We start from the raw sequence: 27,045 nt of genomic DNA on the forward strand, positions 1-27,045 counted from the left end.
GTTTAGTTTAGTTTAGAGATACAGCACTGAAACAGGCCCTTCAGCCCACCGAGTCTGTGCCGACCATCAACCACCCATTTATACTAATCCTACACTAATCCCATATTCCTACCACATCCCCACCTGTCCCTATATTTCCCTACCACCTATCTATACTAGGGGCAATTTATAATGGCCAATTTACCTACCAACCTGCAAGTCTTTTGGCTTGTGGGAGGAAACCAGAGCACCCGGAGAAAACCCATGCAGACACAGGGAGAACTTGCAAACTCCACACAGGCAGTACCCGGAATTGAACCCGGGTCGCTGGAGCTGTGAGGCTGCGGTGCTAACCACTGCGCCACTGTGCCGCCACGTACTGAGGATGTTTCCTCTGGTGGGGCAATCTAGAAGGAGCAAACATAGTTTTAGGATAAGGGGTAGCAAATTTAAAACAGAGATGAGGAGAAATTACTTCTCTCAAAGGGTCGTGAGTCTGTGGAATTCACTACCCCAAAGTGCAGTGGATGCTGGGACATTGAGTAAATTTAAAGAGGAGATAGACAGATTTTTAATTAAGGGTTATGGAGAACAGACAGGAAAGTGGAGTTGAGGCTGAGATGAGATCAGCCATGATCGTATTGAACGGCGGGGCAGGCTCGAGGGGCTGAATTGCCTACTGCTCCTAGTTCTTATCTTCTTATGTCTTTAAAGAGAAGGCTGAGAGGAGATTTGATTGAGGTATTCAAAATGATCAGGGGTATGTAGGTAGAAACATACTGTTCCCATTGGTGGAAGGATTGAGGAACAGAGGATACTGATTTAAGGTGATTGCCAAAGAACCAAAGGTGACATGAGGAAAAACTTACACACTGAATGCTTAGGTTGTGGAATACATTGCCTGAGAGTGTGGTGAAGGCAGATTTAATCGAGGCTTTCAAAAGAGAACTGGATAATTATCTGAAGAAAGAAAATTTTCAGGGCTACGGGGAAAAGGTGGGGGAATGAGAAAAGAACCGAGTTGTTCCAGCAAAGAGCCAGTATGGACACGATGGGACGAATGGCCTCCTTCTGTGCTGTAACCAATCATGGGTCAGAAAAACGGGGCGAAGTTGTTGGTCATTATAAGATCCAGAAGTACTGGACAAATGGACTTCAGGCCAGGAGGGTGTATTTCTGAACAGGAACTGAACAATAAAGCTGAAAAACCAGTTGGACGGGTATAAACTCAGCAGGTAACAGCAGAGGTGGGAGATGGGCTGTAAACCAGATAAAGTTACCCCAAAACTGAAGCTACTGTATTGAAGATCAGAGTGACAGCAGCTGAGTCTTACAGTGTTAAAGGTGTTATATTAATGCAACTTCTTTCTCATCACAGCTGTAAGATGGGTGTTGCTGTTGTCAGACAAGAGGAGCTACCAGCAGGCCAGGAATATCAATAGGTGTTAACCTGGACAGGGGAGAATGACTGATCAGCTGTTTAAACAAATATTCACTTACAAGAACCTGTTTAAATGAAGACTGCATTTGTTGACAACGCTATCGGTAGGTGGCGCTGTTTTGGCACATGCGCAATGGCCAGCGTTGTCAGGAATCACTGTTAAATGAATATTCACTTACAAGAAACAGCTTGTAGCTGAGTGATATTGAAACTGAAACAAGTCTCGGTGTACTAATAGCTGATTTGTCAATGTAAACAGCAGAGATAGATACTGTCCAGGATTGGAGCAGTGAACACAGAATACAGTAGCTGAGGACTTCACAAGGCGGCGCAGTGGTTAGCACCGCAGCCTCACAGCTCCAGGGACCCGGGTTCAGTTCTGGGTACTGCCTGTGTGGAGTTTGCAAGTTCTCCCTGTGTCTGCATGGGTTTTCTCCGGGTGCTCCGGTTTCCTCCCACAGCCAAAAGACTTGCAGGTTGGTAGGTAAATTGGCCATTATAAATTGTCACTAGTATAGGTAGGTGGTCGGGGAATATAGGGACAGGTGGGGATGTGGTAGGAATATGGAATTAGTGTAGGATTAGTATAAATGGGTGGTTGATGGTCGGCACAGACTCGGTGGGCCAAAGGGCCTGTTTCAGTGCTGTATCTCTAAATAAGTAAAGAATTGTATTGTTTATCGATTTCAGACTGAAATTATTGTGAAACTCTGAGGGAGAGAGACTATTTACTGCTGTTTAACTCTTCATCCCACTTCTGAATTACTGAACGAAATGGCTGGTGTAAGTTTGTCCTCAACATTTTTGATCTTTACGAGTTCTAACAGCTTTACCCACAGCTCAGCTCTGTGTCTAACGGGCTTCATGTTGATGTTAACTGCTGTGTATAGGACCCGGGTGTTTAACTCTATTAATAGCAGTGTTAATATTCCACTCACCGAGCTGTGTTCACTTTCTACGGTCACAGATTGGTTTTCATGGTATTTAGTCAGACAATATTGTGAAACAACCAGACTGAGCAGTGGATGTGAAATCCCCCATAGTTGAAGAATTAGTTTGATGCTACATTGGGAGAAGCTGACAGAATCGCTGGTGACCCTGGTGAGCAGAGCAGGCCAGCCCACAGCCTGCACGTCCTCCTCGATATCAGCGTCCCCCCAGCAGCTGATGAAAGTGTTTGTGACCCGTCCGATTCCGGAGGACGGGGCTGAAGGTCTAGTCTGCAATATTCAGCAACGGGACTCCGATGAGCCAGTTCCAAAGGAAGGGAATCGCAGGAGCACATGGTCTGGACTGTATGTTAACGGATTAGATGGACGGTGAAGTTTTACAAGCTGCAGGGCCAAGTTTGAAAGTTATTGGATTTGACCATCTCTCTCTGGGAGAAATCGAAAATCGTGTGGATCAAATAGCATCAAGTACTGTGAGCAGTACTCCCAATGGTGGGAGCTGATGAAATATTTTATTACCTGCTCCCCCTTCTTCCACCCCCTCCCCCCTCCCAGCTCCCCCTCGCACCCCCTTCCCCTGCACCCCATACCCTACCCCCCCTACAGCCCCCTTTCCAGCTCCCCCTTGCACCTCCTTCCCTCCACCCCTCCCCCTCGCACCCCCTTCCCTCCACCTCCTCCCACCGGCATCCACCTATCCCTGAGCAGGGGCCCTAACAACCCCACTGCCTTGTGGGCGTCTCGGGAGAGACCAAGGCTAAGGGAGTAAACCCTAACAGAAAATCCGGAGCGGAATCCCGAAGGCGGTCATGTGTCACCTTTGGCATGTTTCCGGCAGTTCCTGCAGCCATACTGGTGCCAAACATCGTGCTCTGCCCTCCTTTGGACCCCACCAGGAAGGCCGAGAGGGGGGTTTTGACGCTTGGGCAACTCACAACCTCCATACATCCACCCAGGCATGCGCCATGGAGAGGTCACTCCATAGTTGCCTCTCAGCGACTGAAACAACACAGAAGGCAAGTTACGGGTTATAAGTCCAGCTAAATTGGCGTAGAGATTGGGCGGAACGGGTTGCCTTTGTCAATGGGAGAGGTCATCGCATCTCACTGGACAGCTACCGCCCGCCTCAAACCGGGCAGCCCCCGGTCAGTAAGGTTCTGTCCCGTCACGGTCCACCTGCTTCAATGGGTGCTTGGAGCTCAGGGTCATTGCCCGACAAGTGGACTGCAACACCGCACCAAACAGCACGACCAAAAAAGGAAAGAAGGTACCAGCCCTTCGTTTTGCAAGCTGGAACGTCAGAACTATGTGTCCTGGCCTGTCAGAAAACCTTACACAAATCAACGATTCTTAGAAGACCGCCATCATTAACAATGAGCTCAGTTGATTCAATGTGGACATTGCAGCACTTCAGGAGACACACCTCCCTGCGAGCGGATCTCTAAGAGAGCAAGACTACACCTTCTACTGGCAGGGTAGGGATCCTGAAGAACCAAGACAGCATGGGGTGGGCTTCGCCATCAGAAACTCTTTGCTCAGCATGATAGAGCCACCTTCAAATGGCTCGGAACACATAATGTCCATCCGACTGTTCACCGCCTCTGGTCCAGTACACCTACTCAGCATCTATGCTCCAACACTCTGAAGATAAAGACTAGTTCTACAAGGAACTCCATAATATCATTAGTAGCATCCCCAACACCGAACACCTGTTCCTGCTGGAGGACTTCAATGCCAGGGTTGGGGCCGACCATGACTCATGGCCCTCCTGCCTTGGATGCTATAGCATTGGATGGATGAATGAGAATGGACAGAGACTGCTTGAGTTGTGTACCTATCACAACCTCTGCATCATACTAAACCCTGTCACCAGGTTTCTTGGAGGCACCCAAGATCACGTCGTTGGCACCAGCTGGACCTCATCGTCACAAGGCGAGCCTCTATAAACAGTGTCCAAATCACATGCAGCTTCCACAGTGCGGACTGCGACACCAACCACTCCCTGGTGTGCAGCGAGGTTAGACTCAAACCAAAGAAGCTGCATCACTCCAAGCAAAAGGGCCGCCCGCGCATCAACACTAACAGAATTTCTCATCCACAGCTATTACATAAGTTTCTAAATTCACTTGAAAAAGCCCTTCAAAACACTCCTACAGAGGATGCAGAGACCAAGTGGGCCCACATCAGAGACACCATCTATGACTCAGCAATGACCACCTATGTCAAACGTGTGAAGCAGAATGCAGACTGGCTTCAACCTCATTTTGAAGAGCTGGAACCTGTCATAGCCGCTAAGCGCATTGCACTGCTGAACTACAAGAAAGCCCCCAGTGAGTTAACATCTGTAGCACTTAAAGCAGCCAGAAGCGCTGCACAAAGAACAGCCAGGCGCTGCGCAAATGACTACTGGCAACACCTATGCAGTCATATTCAGCTGGCCTCCGACACCGGAAACATCAGAGGAATCTACGATGGCATTAAGAGAGCTTTTGGGCCAACCATCAAGAAGATCGCCCCCCCCCCTCAAATGTAAATCAGGGGACACAATCACTGACCAACGCAAGCAAATGGGCCGCTGGGTGCAGCACTACCTAGAACTGTACTCCAGGGAGAATGTTGTCACTGGGACCGCCCTCAATGCAGCCCAGTCTCTGCCAGTCATGGATGAGCTGGACGTACAGCCAACAAAATCGGAACTCAGTGATGTCATTGATTCTCTAGCCAGCGGAAAAGCCCCTGGGAAGGGCGGCATTACCCCTGAAATAATCAAGAGTGCCAAGCCTGCTATACTTTCAGCACGCTACGAAACTGCTTTGCCTGTGTTGGGACGAAGGAGCAGTACCACAGGATATGTGCGATGCCAATATCATCACCCTCTATAAGAACAAGGGTGACTGCAACAACTACCGTGGAGTCTCCCTGCTCAGCATAGTGGGGAAAGTCTTCGCTCGAGTCGCTTTGAACAGGCTCCAGAAGCTGGCTGAGCGTGTCTACTCTGAGGCACAGTGCGGCTTTCGAGCAGAGAGATCCACCATTGACATGCTGTTCTCCCTTCGCCAGCTACAGGAGAAATGCCGCGAACAACAGATGTCCCTCCACATTGCTTTCATTGATCTCACCAAAGCCTTTGACCTCGTCAGCAGACGTGGTCTCTTCAGACTACTAGAAAAGATCAGATGTCCACCAAAGCTACTAAGTATTATCACCTCATTCCATGACAATATGAAAGGCACAATTCAGCATAGCGGCACCTCATCAGACCCCTTTCCTATCCTGAGTGGCGTGGATCTGGAATATTCCTCCCCTAAATCTCTCGACTTATCTCTCTTTCTCCAAAACAAGCTCTTGGTCAACTGCTCTACTATCTTCACCTTTGGCTCGGTGTCATTTTATCTGGTAATTAACCTGTAAAGCACCTTGGGATGTTTTACAACATTAAAAGTGCTACATAAATGCAAGTTATTGTTGTTATTCTGTTCCCTAACCGCGAGAAGCCATGGAACTATAAATAAATACACTTTCAAATGCCCACGATGACTTCTAATGTAAAACCCATCTTGTTTCCAGTCATCCCCTCAACCTGAACCTGGAGATTTGATTGAAATATTCCGAGGTGCTTACCAACACTGGGCCATCTATGTTGGAGATGGAGATGTTATCCACTTAACTGCAGGTAAGAGCTAACAGACCTTTGGTACTTAGATTCAACGTCGTGTTCTATTGGCGGAATAAAAGTATAAATCTGAAATCTGTCACATTCTATTCTATGTTGCTGTGTCCACATTTACAATGGAGACTGTCTATGTAAACGTCACACTGTAATTACAACCTTTCACCAGAGGAGGTGCTGCAGTGTCACCACTGGAAGGAGGGTGTATTTACAACGTGACACCGTTCTGAGCTCAGATTCCTGGGGATCGCCCATCCTCCGATGTTCGTGACAGAGATTTTGGCATCAAGCACCGGAATTCCCTCCATAAACCCTTGCACCTGCCACCAGAGATGGAGCCAGTGGAGGGGGGGGGGGGGGGGTGGGGGGGGTGGGGAGGGCGGAGAGGGGGAGTGGTCATGACCCCACCCCCAATCATTTAGAGGTCAGCTAAATTTGGACTTCTTAGAGACTAAACTGGCCAAATCTGGGGGAACCAGTCGACCAAATGTGGAGTTTGACTTCCCCCCCAGATTGCTCTACCCTGCTCTGCCACTACCTGACACTGCTCTCCCAACTTCAAAAACTGCCTCAACCTCCCTGTGAACAAAGCTAAGCTCAGCTTCCTGAACTCACTAACCCCTGCTGCTCATTTCACTCCTCCCTGAAACACCTTGGGACATTTACTCTGAAAGGTGCCAGAGAATTATAAGTTGTATCTAACGGGGATATTTTATCTGCTTTAACTGTATATCCACCCTGGGTATTCTATCAGCCTCAATAAACCATTCCTTTGATATATTTTCTAGATGGAGGATCTGATAGTGTACGCAGTTATGGATTGTTCAGCTCTACAATAAACGCTGTGGTTAAAAAACAGCGTCTCTCTGAGGTTGCTGGAAATGATCGTTACCGTGTCAACAACAGTCCTGACAGGAAATGGAAACCATTACCTGTTGACCAGATAATACAAAAAGCTAAAGCAAAGGTTGGAAACAGAGTGGAGTACAAAGTAAGATCAGCAAACTCTGAACACTTTGTCCATGAGCTTCGATATGGTAAAAAAGAATCAAATCAGGTGAGTGTAGTGTATTGTTCATTTAGTATGTAGTGTTCTGTTCATTCAAGGCCATGCTTGGTGTAGCCAGCAAAGTGTGCCACTAGTCTTTCTTTGGCCTCCTTATCTCGAGAGACAATGGATACGCGCCTGGAGGTGGTCAGTGGTTTGTGAAGCAGCACCTGGAGTGGCTATAAAGGCCAATTCTAGAGTGACAGACTCTTCCACAGGTGCTGCAGAAAAATTTGTTTGTCGGGGCTGTTACACAGTTGGCTCTCCCCTTGCGCCTCTGTCTTTTTTCCTGCCAACTACTAAGTCTCTTCGACTCGCCGCACTTTAGCCCCGCCTTTATGGCTGCCCGCCAGCTCTGGCGGACGCTGGCAACTGACTCCCACGACTTGTGATCAATGTCACAGGATTTCATGTCGCGTTTGCAGACGTCTTTAAAGCGGAGACATGGACGGCCGGTGGGTCTGATACCAGTGGCGAGCTCGCTGTACAATGTGTCTTTGGGGATCCTGCCATCTTCCATGCGGCTCACATGGCCAAGCCATCTCAAGCGCCACTGACTCAGTAGCGTGTATAAGCTGGGGATGTTGGCCGCCTCGAGGCCGCCACTAGTAGCAGCCGATAATAAAGTTTAGTTTACAGCAGCAATCCAGAAGGTAGTGCCGTGTGTTTCTTCCAGAGATTTACAATCACAGATCTACAATGTGAGATCTTACAGTGAGTAGATTCCACAGGTAGTTATAGATTGGGGGATCTGGTGTGCCTCAGCTCTCCCAGCCAGCAGTTATCCCTCCATGTACCTGAGACACCTTGATACAAGGGGCTGAAATTTTGTCTGCACCTCTTTTTGGGCATGGGGGTCATGGATTCATGATCTTCCTGTGCCTGGTGCCATTACTGCAGTCAGCAACACAAACATCATGCTGCCTCCTCATTTGCCAGACAGCAGTATCCAGCCGGGTGTAACCCACACTCTTGGCTGGCTGCACAATTACAGGGATCCTAACAGTATGTGAGACTAGACTCCAGCTATTAAAGACAGTCTGCCCCTCTTCAAATACTATCAGGATGTAAAGTGTTAATACCGAAGGCAGTGAGAGAGACAGTACGGTCACATGAGATAGGCTTGAGAAGAAGGAGCAGCACGGAGGATGCTAGTTTAGGTGGCTTGTGGAGAGTGTAACTTCTTTGGCCTCCTTGTCTCAAGAGACAATGGGCAAGCATCTGGAGGTGGTCAGTGGTTTGTGAAGCAGCGCCTGGAGTGGCTATAAAGGCCAATTCTACAGTGACAGACTCTTCCACAGGTGCTGCAGATAAAATTGTTTGTCGGGGCTGTTACACAGTTGGCTCTCCCCTTGCGCTTCTGTCTTTTTTCCTGCCAACTGCTAAATCTCTTCGACTCGCCACACTTTAGCCCCGCCTTTATGGCTGCCTGCCAGCTCTGACGATCGTTGGCAACTGACTCCCACGACTTGTGATCAACGTCACAGGACTTCATGTCGCGTTTGCAGACATCTTTAAAGCAGAGACATGGACGGCCAGTGGGTCTGATACCAGTGACGAGCTCGCTGTACAATGTGTCCTTGGGGATCCTGCCATCTTCCATGTGGCTCACATGGCCAAGCCATCTCAAGCGCCACTGGCTCAGTAGCGTGTATATGCTGGGGATGTTGGCCGCCTCGAGGACTACTGTGTTGGAGATACGATCCTGCCACCTGATACCAAGGATTCTCCAGAGGCAGTGAAGATGGAATGAATTGAGAAGTCGCTCTTGGCTGACATACGTTTCCAGGCCTCGCTGCCATAGAGCAAGGTAGTGAGGACACAGGCTTGATACACTCGGACTTTTGTGTTCCGTGTCAATGCGCCATTTTCCCACACTCTCTTGGCCAGTCTGGACATAGCAGTGGAAGCCTTTCCCATGCGCTTGTTGATTTCTGCATCGGGAGACAGGTTACTGGTGATAGTTGAGCCTAGGTAGATGAACTCTTGAACCACTTCCAGAGCGTGGTCGCCAATATTGATGGATGGAGCATTTCTGAAGTCCTGTCCCATGATGTTCGTTTTCTTGAGGCTGATGGTTAGGCCAAATTCGTTGCAGGCAGCCGCAATCCTGTCGATGAGTCTCTGCAGACACTCTTCAGTGTGAGATGTTAATGCAGCATCGTCAGCAAAGAGGAGTTCCCTGATGAGGACTTTCCGTACTTTGGTCTTTGCTCTTAGACGGGCAAGGTTGAACAACCTGCCACCTGATCTTGTGTGGAGGAAAATTCCTTCTTCTGAAGACTTGAACGCATGTGACAGCAGCAGGGAGAAGAAGATCCCAAACAGTGTAGGTGCGTGAACACAGTCCTGTTTCACGTCACTCAGGAAAGGAAAGGGGTCTGATGAGGTGGTGCTATGCTGAATTGTGCCTTTCATATTGTCATGGAATGAGGTGATAATACTTAGTAGCTTTGGTGGACATCTGATCTTTTCTAGTAGTCTGAAGAGACCACGTCTGCTGACGAGGTCAAAGGCTTTGGTGAGATCAATGAAAGCAACGTAGAGGGGCCTCTGTTGTTCGCGGCATTTCTCCTGTATCTGGCGAAGGGAGAACAGCATATCAATGGTGGATCTCTCTGCTCAAAAACCGCACTGTGCCTCAGGGTAGACATGCTCAGCCAGCTTCTGGAGCCTGTTTAAAGCGACTCGAGCAAGACTTTCCCCACTATGCTGAGCAGGGAGATTCCACGGTAGTTGTTGCAGTCACCGCGGTCACCCTTGTTCTTATAGAGGGTGATGATATTGGCATCGCGCATGTCCTGTGGTACTGCTGCCTCGTCCCAGCACAGGCAAAGCAGTTCGTACAGTGCTGAAAGTATAGCAGGCTTAGCACTCTTGATTATTTCAGGGGTAATGCCGTCCTTCCCAGGGGCTTTTCCGCTGGCTAGAGAATCAATGGCATCACTGAGTTCCGATTTTGTTGGCTGTACGTCCAGCTCGTCCCTGACTGGCAGAGACTGGGCTGCATTGAGGGCGGTCTCAGTGACAACATTCTCCCTGGAGTACAGTTCTAGGTAGTGCTGCACCCAGCAGTCCATTTGCTTGCGTTGGTCAGTGATTGTGTCCCCTGATTTAGATTTGAGGGGGGGCGATCTTCTTGATGGTTGGCCCAAAAGCTCTCTTAATGCCATCATACATTCCTTTGATGTTTCCGGTGTCAGAGGCCAGCTGAATATGACTGCATAGGTGTTGCCAGTAGTCATTTGCGCAGCGCCTGGCTGTTCTTTGTGCAGCGCTTCTGGCTGCTTTAAGTGCTACAGATGTTAACTCGCTGGGGGCTTTCTTGTAGTTCAGCAGTGCAATGCGCTTAGCGGCTATGACAGGTTCCAGCTCTTCAAAATGAGGTTGAAACCAGTCTGCATTCCGCTTCACACATTTGCCATAGGTGGTCATTGCTGACCACATGGAGTGTGTATACAGTAACTGTAAATAATAAAGAGTTAAAAGCAAAATACTGCAGATGCTGGAAATCGGAAATAAAAACAAGAAATGCTGGAAATATTCAGCAGGTCTGGCAGCATCTGTGGAGAGAGAAGCAGAGTTAATGTTTCAGGTCGGTGACCCTTCTTCAGAACTGGAGAGTTAATGAAGAGTTGTTCATTACCGGAGTCTACAACTTTCTCCAGAACGCTACAGAAACATCTAATCCAACATGGTGGTAACAGTGAAACAATGGATGAAAGCAACCAGGAGAATTTGAAGATCTCCTGAACAACACAGAAAGTTAAAGATAAATACTGTACTGGGTACATTAACAACACTACTTCCCAACAGAAGAGGTTGTGTGGAGGTTTGCAGCTGCTCCACAGAACAGAAGCATGGTCACCTGCAAATAGAATTTAGTGATCAAGCGAGTTAAAATTCCTTTGAAAAGCTTCAAATAACTTTAAGGCACGACTCGAAGGGAAAAGAAATGGGGAAAAACCCAATCCTTTACTCGGGCTGAATGTGAAGGCAAAGAGCAGGAAACTCCCAAAAAGTGCATAGACTGCCGAAAAGCATGTGAAACCCCCCAACACAGCAAGGACACTCCATTAGGGCCATCAAGCCTGAAAAATAAAAACAAAACTGAAGTTCTCAAGCAAAGGGAAAAAGCCTAAAAAAATGCCCACTAAAACAGCAGGGAACACTCAAGAACACCTGTGACACTCCATTAAAGCAAGCTAGCCTGAAAAAAAAATTTCTTAAAAAGGGGAACACTTAAAAAAAACGTCTATTTAATAAAGCAATATGGATTAAAAATTGGGAATGCCGGAGAGTTTCCAAAATAAAGAGGGACCCAATCAGATTCAAAATTGGCTATCATGGAGAAAAAAGGTTCCTAAGGTTTGGAATCACTTCACAACTCCATACAAAATCTGACGTGGAATAAGTGAGAACACTCCTATGTTCAGTAGGTGCAATTGCAGACGATGTAATTGTCCGACAAGGGTTCAATGAGGCTTCCGATAAATTCGAAGAGGTACACCAAGCCTGTGGTAAATACTTTAATCTCAGTACCAATAAAATCTTGGAAACAGGCGCAGATGATTGGTGAATCTGTAGACTGTTATATTAATGACCTGTATAGATTGGCAGAAGGTTGTGAATACAGCGAATTAAAGGCAGAACTAATCAGAGACAGGATAGTCGTTGGCATAACGGATGAATCCTTGTCACACCTGTTGCAATCCAAGGAATATCTTACACTGGAAAAGGCCATTCAAATGGTAAGACAGGCTGAAGTTCGCAAACAGAATAGGGACATCCTCTGAGCTGAAGACAAGTTGTGGATGGGAAGGAGTCCGATGCCCATCCAACTGGTTAAGCCAAAGCCAGGGAAACACTTTGAGGAACAGAAAAATCACACAGGTGAGAAGGCGCATGAAATAGGAAAACCTTGTCAATGTTGTGGAGCCAAGAAGACCCACAAATGAGGTCAGTCCCCAACAAGTAAAGCTGAGTGTTTTAATTGTGGAAAAACTGGATACAATGGGAAGACGTGTTACAGCAAAATTGCTGCGCTTAAAAGGTACAAAGCAGAAGACTTTCACACAAACACCAGTGAATCAAGTTCAGCAATATCCACAAGATATAGAACCAGGAGATCTCCTGGGAGAAATCAGTAATCCAGACCAAGATTTCTGGACAGCAGACATCTACGTGAATGGACACTCATGAATTTTAAGCTTGACACAGGGGCTAGCATCACGGTTTTGTCTGACTGAGAGACTTGGGTGAAGAGACATTACCTGTAACCAACAGATATACAGTTGCATAGTCCAGGCGGGACACAACTGCGAGTAAAAGGCAAACTCCAAGCAACTCTTCAGTCGAAAGGAAGACAACTGGTAGAGACCTTTATATGTCTTAAACAAAAAGAATTTTCTCTACTGAGCAGGAATGCACACTTGGAACTGCAGTTGATTGAAATGTAGCTGAAGTCAAGCAAACAAAGATAAACAATTCCTTCAAATCGTCAAACGATGCGATATTAAGGGCAACTGTAAATCTTCCATCACAGGAAGATGTGAAATACGTGATACAGAGGCCAGAACAGTGCAAACCGCCGTTGACAACCCAATTTCCAACTAGACCTTGGCAAAGGCTAGACATGGATTTATTCATGTTTGGTGGGAAGTCATATATCATCATTATCGACTAATTTTTCAGGTGGATGGAAGTCAGATGATTACATTCTACAACCGCTGAGGTAGTTATCAGAATCCTCATGGACATCTTTGTGACACATAGGATTCCAGATGAAATATTATTAGACAACGGAACACAGTTCACAATCGAATGTTTTACCCAGTTTGACGTGAAGATGGGCTTTCAGCATCTTACGAGCTCACTGAAGTCTCCACAGTCCAATGGCGAGGCAGAACAAGGTGTGAGAACCACAAAATCTTTACTCTTTACTTTATAGGAAGAGTGAGATCCTCCTATCCCACTCCTAGTTAATCATTTAACACCACTGCTATTGGGAAGGAAGATCAGAACACAGCTCCCTGTATTGCCTCAACAGTTAATGCCTGGATTGAAGATGCAAGGCGACGAGAAAGTTCGAGAAAGAGAAAACTCCGAGAGAAGGAAACAAACTCGAATTACAATAGGAGATTTCGAGCAAGAAGTTAACTCAAATTAAACTACAGTCAAACAGTTTGAATACATGACCTGGAATGAGAAGGTACAGTAATCCATAAACATAGGAACTAACAGTAATCACATGTTATATGAACGAATGAAGGAATGTATGAAGGAATATCATTCCTATTTGGCAAAAGCAACAGCCAGCCTGCAAGATCCAGATGAAGATGAACAAACCCAAACCAAATGAAATATGACAACCTGTAGAAACAAATAACCAAGTCAGCAACCCAGACTTCCCACTAAGACTACTGATCATCAGAGACATTACAACCAGATCAGGGAGAGTTATCAAACCTTCGATGAGACTGACTCTGTAAAGTCAGAGACTTGGGCGAGGAGGAGACAGTAGTCGAGGAGTCTTAGATGTCTATATGTTTGGAAAAATGTTGGATAAGGATTTGGGGAGAGATTATAGTATAAGGATGTAAAGGATTAAGACCGAAGGCAGTGAGAGACCCCTCCCACTGTACAAGCGATAATGTAACAGTCACATGAGATATGCTTGAGAAGAAGGTATAGCAGCATGAAGGCTGCTAGTTTAGGTGGCTTGTGGACAGTTTATATAGTAACTGTAAATAATTAGGAATTGTTAGTTAACACTTACCAGGGTCTACAACTTTCTCTAGAATGCCCTACAATGCTACAGAAACATCTAATCTAACAGTCTGCCCCTCTTAAAAGGAAACTGCACTGACTGAAAGGAAGTTGCTGCTGACTGCCTGTACTGCAGTTGACTGCAAGAAGAAACAAAACAAATGAAGCAGAGAGGCCATAGAGAGGACTCCGTGGTTCGTGGATATTCCTCCTTCTCTTGCTGGACAAGTCCGTACACAATAGAAGGGAGCAGGGCAGAGAGAGTGGGGACAGGCCAGCATCCCCTGAGCCCTGTGGAGGAGATGGTGCTCTGCATTGTGTGGCTGGCTGTGACAGAGCCTGTAGCATCCAGTATCACTGAGAACATTGAGAATTAAGCCCCTTCTCAAATCCCAGCACACCTTCATCCTGCTATTTGGCATGGTGAGCAACATGCTGATGGTGTGACCATGGACCTCTTTCTTTCCACCCCCAGCCCCTCTTCCCAACCCTCCATTGTGGTATTCTTCTTTCAGACTCACATGAATGGCCATCTGGTCAGATAAAGCAGCCCCAAGAAGAAGGCTGAGAGCAACACTACACCACTGGTGAAGAGACCCCGTCTCACTCTGACATTGTGCTAACTTTAGAAGGAAGTGTAGATCTGCACGTGGTGAGTTCCCAGGAGAAGGAGAAAGGATCACAGGGGTGTCAGCTCGCTGGAGGATGAGGCTGCAGGTGAGTTCTGCTATGTGGGACTCAGATGAAGACCTCAGTGGGGCAGCCTACAGAACAGTGATGATGAACATGCACCAAGATACTTTGCTCATTGACAGGCCTGCCAGATAGTCTCCTATCAATGGCAAGGGGCATGGAGGAGTCTGGCTCCATCGCGGCACAGTGCTGGCCAACTCAATGACTGCACTTGTGGACCCAGCTGTCTCAGCTTCCACACAACACAGGCAGAAGCAACCAACATCTCAATGTTGCAGAAGAAGCTCAGACTGAGGTTATGAGATCCATGCCTGCTGCCATGCAGGCACAGACAGCTGCCATTGTGGGTCTGGATCTCAGTGTTCGATGGGACAGGCAGGCAATCTGTCCAACAGATTATTCAGATTGCTGAGGTGTCACCCTGTGGGAGAGGCAGTGGCTCCATGGAGCATGAACCAGGGATAGGCACCAACATGTTGTATCGCAGACATCTGACAAAATTATTGACATGGGGGCAGTTAATCTGTATATTAAGTGTATAGCCAACCTAATGCCATCAAAACACAGTCCGATTTAAAACGTATTTCTCCCTATTTAGTGAGATACCTGGCACTGTTTTTGCTTTCACAAGTGGACAATGTCTGCCCACACACTTGATGTAGCGATGCATAGAATCTGGATAGATGTCCATCTGTCAGGTGTGATCTTAATCTCTTTCTCTCCCCTCTCGCTCTCTCTCATTCTCCCCTCTCTGTGTCCATCTTGTTCCTCTCTCTCTCCACTCTCTGTATCCCTCTCTCCCCGTCTTGAGTCCTGAGTTCCGAAGCCATGTTATTGTTCCAGCCCCTGGCAGCTGTGAATGTTTTTAAAGTCCAACTTGTCTGGAAAGAAGAAGTCAATGGGAAATTTCTCATTTCTGAAATTACCAGTCACAGGCCTCAAAACGTGTACCACGGACACGTTGCTTACCCCGGCACAAACCTTTTTTAAAAATTCATTTGTGGGATGTGGGCATCACTGGTTAAGCCACAAACTGAGTGGCTTGCTAGGCCATTTCAAAGAGTCAGAGGGGCCATTTTAAGAGTCAACCACATTGCTGTGGGTCTGGAGTCACATGTAGGCCAGACTAGGTAAGGACAGCAGATTTCCTTCCCTAAAGGACATTAGTGAACCAGATGGGTTTTTACAACAATTAACAGTGGTTTCATGGTAATTATTAGACTAGTTTATTTTGTTGCATTCCAGATTTATTAATTAAATTCAAATTTCACCATCTGCTGTGGTGGGATTTGAACCGATGTCCACAGAGCATTAGCCTGGGCTGTGGGTTACTAGTCCAGTGAAATCACCACTATGCAACTGCCTCCCTCTCCCTCTGCCGTCCCCTCTCAGGATGACGGCGTTCGTGCTCCCACCACTGCCACTGTCAGCCAGACAGCCCAGACCGCTGCCACATATACCGAGATGCTGCAGTCTGAAACCGGGCCCACAAGGTCTAGAGCTGCTCGGGGGTGTCCTGCAAGGTCATCTGCAGTCTCCCCAGTGAATGTCAGCGGCCTTCCACCAGCCAGGCTGCAGCCACTGGGGTAACACTGTGTAGGAGCACTAGAACAGGCAAAGGCACCTGCAAGACAGGCGCTAAGGGAATGCACAAGGTGAATAGATTATTTTTGTTTGTATCAGTGGATGTGTTTTTGGATAAAGATATTAAATATTAAAGAGTCGGAACAGCACAGAAGGAGACCCTTCAGCCCATCGGGTCCAGCTATGTTGTGGAAAGGCTATTGGCGGTGGTTTTTATGACATGATCTTAGCCAAGAAATTGCTGATGAGGCATCCCGTATGGATGGTAAGATGGGGAATGATGGAGCCATTGTGGGTGAGGCCAGAATTCCTGGGTTATTCCAGGGAATGGGAATGGAGACCAAGGCAGATGTTAAATGGATTGGGAAGGTCACTAGGGGTCATGGAATCAATGATGCAGCAGAGTATATACAGAGTCATTTAAACCATCTTCACCGTGGTGTCTGTTTCTATCTCTAACTGATACAATCTCTTTCCACAGGTGGTGAACATGCTGAATGTCGGTATTGCTGCTGTCATTGATGCTGTTGGTGCTGCTGTTATTTGTGCTATTGTTGGTTTTGTTGCTCCTCTTGCTGTTGCTGCTGCTCCAACTGCTGTTGGTGCTGCTGTTGGTGCTAAAATTCCTACTGTTGTTGTTGGTGGTATTGCTATTGTTGCTCTTGCTGTTGTTGGTGCTGTCGTCGTTCTTGCTCTTGTTGGTGTTCTTGTTGTTCTTGCTCTTGCTGCTGTCGGAGTTACTGTTGCTGCTCCTACGGCTTTTTGGTTCGCTGCTGTTGCTGCGGCTGTTGCAGTTGCTGTTGCTGATCCTGCTTCTGTTGTTGCTGCCGCTGTTGGTGCCGCTGTCGGAGTTGCTGCCACTGTTGTTTCACCTACTTCTGCAGTTGCTGCAGTTGCTGCTCTTGCTGCTGCTGCTGCTGTCGGTGCTGCTACTGTCGGTGCTGCTCTTGCTGCTGTCGGTGCTGCTGCTATAGTTGCTGCTCTTGCTGCTGTCGGCGTTGCTGCTCTGACTGCTGCTGTTGCTGCTACTGCTGTTGCGGCTGTTGCTGCTACGGTTGTTGGTGCTGCTGTTGACACTGAGGCTGCTACTCTTGTCGGTGCTGCTGTTGCTGCTGCTGTTAGTGCTGCTGCTCCTACTGTTGTTGTTGGTGCTGCTGTTGTAGTTGCTCTTGCCGTTGCTGCCGGTGTTGTTGCTCTTGCTGCTATTGGGGTTGCTATTGCTGCTCCTGCTGCTGTTGCTGCTCCTGCTGCCGCCGCTGCTGCTGTTGCTGTTCCTACTGTTGCTGGTGCGGCCGTTGCTGCATTTTGTGCTGCCGCTGGGGCTGCCGCTCCTATTGTTTTTGTTGCTGCTGCTGTTGGTGCTGCTGTTGGAGTTGCTGTTATTGATCCTACTGCTGTTGGTACTGCTGTTAGTGCTGCTGTTGCTGTTACTGATCCCACTGCTGTTGGTACTGCTGTTGGTGCTGCTATTGGTGCTGCTGTTGGAGCTGCTGGTTTATTAGTTCAGTGTCTTTTTGCACCTTGAATGGAAACACAGCGCGTATCGAGATGCTGCACAATCTGGGATACTGTGATCTACAATCTAAATCTACAATCCCTGCAATCGTTCATGAAGTTCAGCAATGTAATAAAGTTATTTCCATTAACTGAGATGTTGCCATGTGATACCCTTCCCCAGGCCCCGATGTGGTTCACAGGCCATGATACAGTTTATGGGTCCCAAAACAGTTCACAGTGATCATGTGGCAGGTATCCTTTCACCAGAAACAGGAGATAGTCGGTGATCCACAGCTGTTCTAATCTCAATCCACAGTTCGGGACAAATACCGGTTTCCACTCTTGCCTTCTGGACTGACTCCCTGTTCAGAAGCAACTCGCCTAACTGCGGGGGGGTGGGGGATCCCCAGTCATTAAATACAAGCTGCAATGAGCATCACCCGCTCTCTATTAACTCTGAAGTAAGCCTTGGCTAATTAAAGGGACCAGCATTTTCAACATTGTCAGATTCCCTTTTTTAAAAAAAACATATTTACAGACAAGTATATGTATACATATAAAAAAAATTCTGAGTCCCAAACATTACATAACAAGGTGTCCTCCTTCTAGAACCTCCAACAATTTTTCGGTAAAGGTATTCCTCTTAGTGAAACAGCCAGATAGTTGATGACTAGTATTTACCCACCCTACCTTAGAGATTTCTTTCCTCTTCATCATTTGCCTTAAACTGGTCATGCCTATCCTTGGCCTTTTTTCAATTACACTTTTTGTAGAATGTATATCACAGCATTAAAGGAAATCCCAAAGTTTTCTGTAGGCATATAAATAGTAAGAGGGTGATAAATGGAGGAGTGGGGCTGATTAGAACCAGAAAGGGGATTTACACATGGAGGCAGAGAGCATAGCTGAAGTATTAAATGAATACTTTGCATCTGTCTTTACCAAGGAAGAAGATGCAACCCAGGCAATGTTGAAAGAGGAGGTAAGTCAGACACTAGAGGGGTTTAAAATTGATAAAGTAGTATTAGATAGGCTGTCTGTACTTAAAGTGGATAAAACACCAGGACCAGATGAGATGCATCCAAGGATACTGAGGGAAGTGAGGGTGGAAATTACGGAGGCACTGGCCATAATGTTTCAGTCTTCCTTAGACTCAGGGGTAGTGCCAGAGGACTGGAGAATTGCAAATGACACCCTTTTTTGAACAAGGGGGGAACAAGATAATCCCAGCAGCTACAGGCCAGTAGGATTAACTTCGGTGGTGGGAAAACTTCTAGAAAAAATAATTCGGGACAAAATCAAAAGTCACATGGACAAATGCAAGTTAATTAAGAAATCCATGCTGGCTTTCCTTAAGGGAAAATCACGTTTAACTAACTTGAGGAGGTAACAGAGAGAGTTGATGTGGGCAATGCTGTTGATGTGGTAAACATGGACTTTCAACAGGCATTTGATACAGTGCCACACAACAGACTTGTGAGCAAACTTGTAGCTCATGGAATAAAAGGGACAGTAACAACATGGATACGGAATTGGCTGAGTGACAGGATACAGAGAGTAGTGGATAATGGATGCTTTTTGGGCTGGAGGAAGGTTTATAGTGGAGTTCCCCAGGGATCAGTGTTGGGACCCTTGCTTTTCCTGATATATATAAATAACCTAGACCTTGGTGTACAGGGCACAATTTCAAAGTTTGCAGATGATATGAAACTCGGAAGCGTTGTGAACTGTGAGGAGGATAGTGTAGAACTTCAAAAGGACATAGACAAGTTGGTGGAATGGGTGGATAGGTTGCAGATGAAGTTCAATTCAGAGAAAGGTGAGGTGATTCATTTTGGTAGGAAGAACATGGAGAGACAATATAGAATAAAGGGTACAATTCTAAAGGGAGTGCAGGAGCAGAGGGAACAAAGTGTATATGTGCATAATTCATTGATGGTGGCAGGACCAGTTGAGAGAGCAGTTAAGAAAGCATACAATATCCTGGGCTTTATTAATAGGGGCATAGAGTACAAGAGCAAGGAAGTTATGTTGAACTTCTATAAGACACTAGTTCGGCCTCAGCTGGAGTATTGTGTCCAGTTCTGGGCACCGCACTTCAGGAAAGACGAGAGGGCATTGGAGAGAGTACAGAAAAGATACACGAGAATTGTTCCAGAGATGAGGAATTTCAGTTATTAAGATAGATTGGAGAAGTTAGGGCTGTTTTCCTTGGAGAAGAGAAGGTTGAGAGGTGATTTGATAGAGATATTCAAAATCATGAGGGGTCTGGACAGAGTAGAGAGAGAGAAACTGTTCCCACTCGTGAAAGGATTGAAAACAAGAGGGCACAGATTTAAAGTATTTGATAAGAGAAGCAAAAGTGACATGAGGAAAAACTTTTTCACGCAGCGAGTGGTTAAGGTCTGGAATGCACTGCCTGAGAACGTGGTGGAGGCAGGTTCAACTGAAGTATTCAAAAGTGAATTAGACAGTGATATGAAAAGGAAGAATGTGCAGGGTTTTGGGGAGAAGGCAGGGGAATGGAACTGAGGGAATTGTTCTTTCAGAGAGCCAGTGCAGACACGATGGGCCGAATGGCCTCCTTCTGCACGATAACAATTCTGTGATCCCACAGGGATTGATTATCTATGTAACATTCTATTGGTATTGTCCTTTCAGTCTCTTTTTTATATAACATTTCTTCACGTGCATCATAAAGATGCCTGAAAGTTTTCCATTATAGTGCTAATAAAACATTGCAGGGTCTGCCTTCAGTTGTGAACACCCTAACTGTAACAGAATGGCACTCACTGAAAAATACCACACCCAGGAAGTGTCATTTAACCCCCCATAAACACATTTATTCAACTTCCACAGCTTCCCTTCTATGTCTGATGCTTCCTTCAGAGGCTGGAGAAACACTTCCCTCTGAAGCCACTTTGATATCTATGGACTTGCACCTCCAAGAATAGGTTGCTAAAATGGCCAAAAAGATTTTCAAAATCACCTTTCCTGCTGTGGGAGAGTCTATCCTGATATCTTTATCTCCCAAGCACTCATAGAAAAAACACAGAAACATAGGAAATAGGAGCAGGAGTAGGCCATTCGGCCCTGCTCCGCCATTCAAAAAAGATCATGGCTGATTGTCTAATTCAGTACCCTGTTCCCATTTTCTCCCCATATCCCTTGATCCCTTTGGCATGAAGAAATATATCTATCTCCTTCTTGAATATATTTAATGATTTGGCCTCCACTGCCTTCTGCGGTAGAGAATTCCACAGGTTTACCACCCCCTGAGTGAAGAAATTTCTCCTCATCCCGGTTCTAAATGGCATACCCCATATCCTGAGACTGTGACCCCTGGATCTGGACTCCCCAGCCATCGGGAACATCCTCCCTGCATCTAGCCTGTCTAGTCCTGTTAGAATTTTATAGGTTTCTATGAGATTCCCTCTCATTCTTCTGAACTCTAGTGAATATAGGCCTAGTCGACCCAATCTCTCCTCATACATCAATCCTGCCATTGCAGGAATCAGTCTAGTAAATCTTCTTTGCACTCCCTCCATGGCAAGAACATCCTTCCTCAGATAAGGAGACCAAAACTGCACACAATACTCCTGTTGTGGTCTCACCAAGGCCCCGTATAACTGCAGTAAGACATCCTTGCTCCTGTACTCAAATCCTCTTGCAATGAAGGCCAACATACCATTTGTCTTCTTAACTGCTTGCTGCACCTGAATGCTTGCTTTCAGCGAATGGTGTACAGGGACACCCAGGTCTCGCTGCACCTCCCCCTTCCCCAATCTATCACCATTCAGATAATAATCTGCCTGTTTTTACAACCAAAGTGGATAACCTCACATTTATCCACGTTATACTGCATCTGCCATGCATTTGCCCACTCACCCAACTTGTCCAAATCACATAGGAGCTTCTTTGCATCCTCCTCACAGCTCACATTCACTCTTCAAAACCTCTGGCCACCAACAGAGCCTTGGCCTTATAGGTCCCATCTGATAGGATCCACCTGTCTGATAGAGCAGGTTGGCCTCAATCCGCAACCTCTGAATATACGCCAAATTCTGTCCAACTTTCTGACTCTTAGCTTAGCCTCCCATCACCCTATCCTCTAATCTATTAGCAGTTACAAACACCTATCACGGGGACCTCTGCTTCTGTCCTTTCCTCTACCCCCGCACCCGCCCCCCCCCCCCCGCCGGGAAGGCTCTGCACTATCCATGCTACACTGTCGCATTGTCAAGCTGCGGCCTCTTCTCTCTCGTTGAGGTCTCTCTGGACTACTCTACCAGAATGTCTACTCGAGGTCTTTTCCACTGTAGCTGATCTTTTCCTCCTCCTAGATGTATTGTCTGAATCATTACTCCAACTCGAGCTAAGTTTTCCGGTTCTCCATCCTTGAACTCCCTTTTGCCAGTCCATGGCCTTCACTTCTTGGACATTGAACTAATTCTTACATTTGCCTATAGACTTCCCTGACTGTCCAACTATCATAGCCTCCCTCCAGTTATCTGACCCCTCTGGCTGGTACACCACCTGGGAACCTACTTTAGGCAAACGATCCCTGGATGAGATTGTTTTTCTTGTTCTTCATCATCAGTATGTGCATCGGTATCTGTTTCTTGAGCTCTCAGATCCTGCCCTCTGGCTAAAAAAACACGCAGAATTCATGTACTATCTGTACTAATGCTTTGTCTTTCAACACACCATTAACATATTGTTTGCCTTTGCTCCACGACCTACTGGTCAGCTATTCTGTGACCTTGTCCGATCTACCCCTTCTCCTTTGTTATCTGTCGGAGGGTCAGTACTGAGGGAGCTCCGCACTGTCGGAGGGTCAGTACTGAGGGAGCTCCGCACTGTCGGAGGGCCAGTACTGTGGGAGCACCGCACTGTCGGAGGGTCAGTACTGAGGGAGCGCCGCACTGTCGGAGGGTCAGTACTGAGGGAGCACCGCACTGTCGGAGGGTCAGTACTGAGGGAGCGCCGCACTGTCGGAGGGTCAGTACTGAGGGAGCACCGCACTGTTGGAGGGTCAGTACTGATGGAGTGCCGCCCTGTCGGAGGGTCAGTACTGAGGGAGAGCCGCACTGTCGGAGGGTCAGTACTGAGGGAGCGCCGCACTGTCAGAGGGTCTGTACTGAGGGAGCGCCGCACTGTTGGAGGGTCAGTACTGATGGAGTGCCGCCCTGTCGGAGGGTCAGTACTGAGGGAGCGCTGCACTGTCGGAGGGTCAGTACTGTGGGAGCGCCGCAATGTCGGAGGGTCAGTACTGAGGGAGTGCTGCACTGACGGACGGTCAGTACTGAGGGAGTGCTGCACTGTCGGAGGGTCAGTACTGAGGGAGTGCTGCACTGACGGACGGTCAGTACTGAGGGAGTGCTGCACTGTCCAAGGGTCAGTACTGAGGGAGTGTCGCACTGTCGGAGGGTCAGTACTGAGGGACTGCCGCACTGTCGGAGGGTCAGTACTGAGGGAGTGCCGCACTGTCGGAGGGTCAGTACTGAGGGGGAGCCACACTGTCGGAGGGTCAGTACTGAGGGAGCTCCGCATTGTCGGAGGGTCAGTACTGAGGGAGCGCCGCACTGTCGGAGGGTCAGTACTGAGGGAGTGCCGCACTGTCGGAGGGTCAGTACTGTGGGAGCGCCGCACTGTCGGAGGGTCAGTACTGAGGGTGCACCGCACTGTCGGAGGGTCAGTACTGAGGGAGCTCCGCATTGTCGGAGGGTGAGCACTGAGGGAGCACCGCACTGTTGGAGGGTCAGTACTGATGGAGTGCCGCCCTGTCGGAGGGTCAGTACTGAGGGAGAGCCGCACTGTCGGAGGGCAGCACTGAGGGAGCAACGCACTGTCGGAGGGTCAGTACTGAAGGAGCACCGCACCGTCGGAGGGCAGCACTGAGGGAGCAACGCACTGTCGGAGAGTCAGTACTGGGGGAGCACCACACTGTCAGAGGGTCAGTACTGAGAGAGTGCCGCACTGTCAGAGGGTCAGTACTGAGGGAGCACCGCACTGTCGGAGGGTCAGTACTGAGGGAGCACCGCACTGTCGGAGGGTCAGTACTGAGGGAGCACCGCACTGTCGGAGGGTCAGTACTGAGGGAGCACTGCACTGTCGGAGGGTCAGTACTGAGAGAGCACCGCACTGTCGGAGGGTCAGTACTGAGGGAGCACCGCACTGTCAGAGGGTCAGTACTGAGGGAGCACCACACTGTCGGAGGGTCAGTACTGAGGGAGCTCCGCATTGTCGGAGGGTCAGTACTGAGGGAGCGCCGCACTGTCGGAGGGTCAGTACTGTGGGAGCGCCGCACTGTCGGAGGGTCAGTACTGAGGGTGCACCGCACTGTCGGAGGGTCAGTACTGAGGGAGCTCCGCATTGTCGGAGGGTTAGTACTGAGGGAGCACCGCACTGTTGGAGGGTCAGTACTGATGGAGTGCCGCCCTGTCGGAGGGTCAGTACTGAGGGAGAGCCGCACTGTCGGAGGGCAGCACTGAGGGAGCAACGCACTGTCGGAGGGTCAGTACTGAAGGAGCACCGCACCGTCGGAGGGCGGCACTGAGGGAGCAACGCACTGTCGGAGAGTCAGTACTGGGGGAGCACCACACTGTCAGAGGGTCAGTACTGAGAGAGTGCCGCACTGTCAGAGGGTCAGTACTGAGGGAGCACCGCACTGTCGGAGGGTCAGTACTGAGGGAGCACCGCACGGTCAGAGGGTCAGTACTGAGGGAGCACCGCACTGTCAGAGGGTCAGTACTGAGGGAGCACCGCACTGTCGGAGGGTCAGTACTGAGGGAGCACCGCACTGTCGGAGGGTCAGTACAGAGGGAGCGCCGCACTGTCGGAGGGTCAGTACTGAGGGAGCACCGCACTGTCGGAGGGTCAGTACTGAGGGAGCACCGCACTGTCGGAGGGTCAGTACTGAGGGAGCACCGCACTGTCAGAGGGTCAGTACTGAGGGAGCACCACACTGTCAGAGGGTCAGTACTGAGGGAGCACCGCATTGTCAGAGGGTCAGTACTGAGGGAGCACCGCACTGTCGGAGGGTCAGTACTGAGGGAGCACTGCACTGTCGGAGGGTCAGTGCTGAGGGAGCACCACACTGTCAGAGGGTCAATACTGAGGGAGCACCACACTGTCAGAGGGTCAGTACTGAGGGAGCACCGCACTGTCGCAGAGTCAGTACTGAGGGAGCACCACACTGTCAGAGGGTCAGTACCGAGGGAGCGCCGCACTGTCGGCGGGTCAGTACTGAGGGAGGCGCGTTCCAGATCACAACAACTCACTGTGTAAAAAAAATTCTCCTCATCTCCCCCTCTGGTTCTTTTACCAATTCTCTTCAATCTGTGTCTCTCTGGTTACCGACCCTCCTGCTACTGGGAACAGTTTCTCCTTATTTACTCCATCAAAACCCTTCCTGATTTTGAATGTCGCGATTAAATCTCCCCTTAACCTTCTCTGCTTTAAGGAGGACAATCCCAGCTTTTCCAGTCTCTCCACATTAAATGAAGTCCCTCATCCCTGGGACTATTCCAGTAAATCTCCTCTGCACCCTCTCCAAGGCCTTGACATCCTTCCTAAAGTGCGGGGTCTGGAATTGGACACAATTCTCCAGCTGGGGGAGAACCCAGTGATTTATAAAGAATGGTGTTGGAGAATTGTTTGCTTCGACTTCCTGGTTCAAATAAGCGCTGAACACGTCATTTAATTCTATGATCTGTCGTGCAACATTGCCATCTAATGTGCAGCAGCCAACTCATCTCATTTACTTCCTTTTCCAAATAATTCTTGTGTTCCCTCTCATCCCGTCTTCTGATATTAATGCCATACTCGTGCCCTCATGCAAATGGTAAGCACTTTCTGAAAAGTATCAGCCAGACATCTCAGAGTTATACAACTCAGAAATCATGCCAAGGATCTACTTGTGCAAACATGTCAAACCCAAGCCTCCAATTCCAGCCTCTTGCGCCTCTCCAAGTTTAATCGCTCCTTCGTTGGCAGCTGGGCCCTAAGCTCTGGAATTCCCTCCCCAAACCGCTCTGCCTCTCTCTCCTCCTTCAAGACACTCCTTAAAACCTCCTTCTTTGTTAGGGTGACCTGTTTTCTGTCGTCAGTCCCGGTTAAGGAACTGCGTCCCCAGGCAAACAAAGTCCCTGAAAGAGTCCTCAGTTCATAAAACTGGTGTTGGAATACCCTGACATTAAATTTCTCGTGTTGGGATACGTTTAATGCATACGTGAGGCACAGCGCAGAGTAAGTAGTGTAAGTGGCCTTGGAGAAAGGTGTCTGCCAATGTCTAAATAATAATTGTGTTGGACAGAAATACTGACAACATTCCTGTTATAACACAGCTAATACAGCTCTATTGCAGCTTCCATACCTACGGCACTCACTGATTGGAGTGTGATGCAGAACATATGCAGGATTTATTGAAAATGGCATTGGCAAAAAATGGGTAATCACTGCTTTACCAACTCGCTTCGAAAGGACTTCCCATATTTACACCTATATTATGTCCAATATGCCAAGTCAGTATTCTTCATTTCGAATGAGGGTAGGACACATGTAATAGAACACGAAGGTTCCACTGAAAATGAAGCTGCTCTGAGAGCGTGTGGCCAGTTCAAGTTCTGTTATCGACCTTGTCTTTGCAGGCGAGCAACACAGACTAGCCTGTAAAGACAGTGGGTTATAACAATCTGCCCTTCCTGAATAGTGTAATTGTATCATTTATAAAAGATGTCTGAATGTGCTTCAGTCATGTGACGTGATATTTGCAGCAATTATACATACGAGCACACGAATTAGCAGCAGGAGTAGGCCACTCGGCCCTTCGAGCCTGCTCCGCCATTCAATAAGTTCATGGCTGAACTGATCACTCCACATTTCCACCGACCCCCGATAACCTGCCACCCCCTTGCTTATCGAGAATCATTCTACCTTTGCCTTAAAAATATTCAAAGATTCTGCTTCCACTGCCTTTTGAGGAAGAGAATTCCAAAGACCCACGCCCCTCTGAGAGAAAAAATTTCTCCTCATCTCTGTCTTAAATGGGAGACCCCTTATTTTTAAACAGTGACCCCTGGTTCTAGAATCTCCCACAAGGGGAAACATCCTTTCCACATCCACCCTGTCAAGACCCCTCAGGATCTTATATGTTTCAATCAAGTCGCCTCTTACTCTTCTAAATTCCAGCGGATACAAGCCGGGCCTGTCCAATTTTTCCTCATAAGACAGCCCACCCATTCCAGGTATTAGTCTAGTAAACCTTCTCTGAACTGCCTCCAACACATTTACATCCTTCCTTAAATAAGGAGACCAATACTGTACACAGTACTCCAGATGTGGTCTCACCAATGCCCTGTAGAGCTGAAGTATAACCTCCCTACTTTTGTATTCAATTCCCCTTTTGATGAAC

General features: G+C 48.0%; 1 protein-coding gene and 1 long non-coding RNA gene across 6 annotated transcripts in view; one reads left to right on the forward strand and one right to left on the reverse strand.

Annotated features, from left to right (window-relative positions):
- Positions 1-17,779, forward strand: part of LOC137355879 (mRNA decay activator protein ZFP36L3-like) — a 29,370-nt gene extending 11,591 nt beyond the window's left edge. Inside the window, exons 2-6 of one of the 4 annotated variants that reach the window (XM_068021494.1) lie at positions 1,358-1,524; positions 2,111-2,203; positions 5,938-6,043; positions 6,829-7,097; positions 16,615-17,779. In XM_068021494.1, coding sequence (XP_067877595.1) covers positions 2,195-2,203; positions 5,938-6,043; positions 6,829-7,097; positions 16,615-17,658 — 1,428 coding nt within the window. In that variant the 5' untranslated portion in view covers positions 1,358-1,524; positions 2,111-2,194 and the 3' untranslated portion in view covers positions 17,659-17,779. Of the gene's footprint in view, positions 1-1,357; positions 1,525-1,693; positions 1,905-2,110; positions 2,204-5,937; positions 6,044-6,828; positions 7,098-16,614 lie in introns of those variants that run through there. The other 3 variants (XM_068021493.1, XM_068021492.1, XM_068021491.1) reach the window with 3 other exon arrangements.
- LOC137355881 (uncharacterized) overlaps positions 1-27,045 on the reverse strand; it is a 46,651-nt gene that overhangs the window by 13,417 nt on the left and 6,189 nt on the right. The window lies entirely within an intron of this gene.

This window comes from Heterodontus francisci, chromosome 44 (genome assembly GCF_036365525.1).
Source record: "Heterodontus francisci isolate sHetFra1 chromosome 44, sHetFra1.hap1, whole genome shotgun sequence".
NCBI classification, from domain to species: Eukaryota; Metazoa; Chordata; class Chondrichthyes; order Heterodontiformes; family Heterodontidae; genus Heterodontus; species Heterodontus francisci.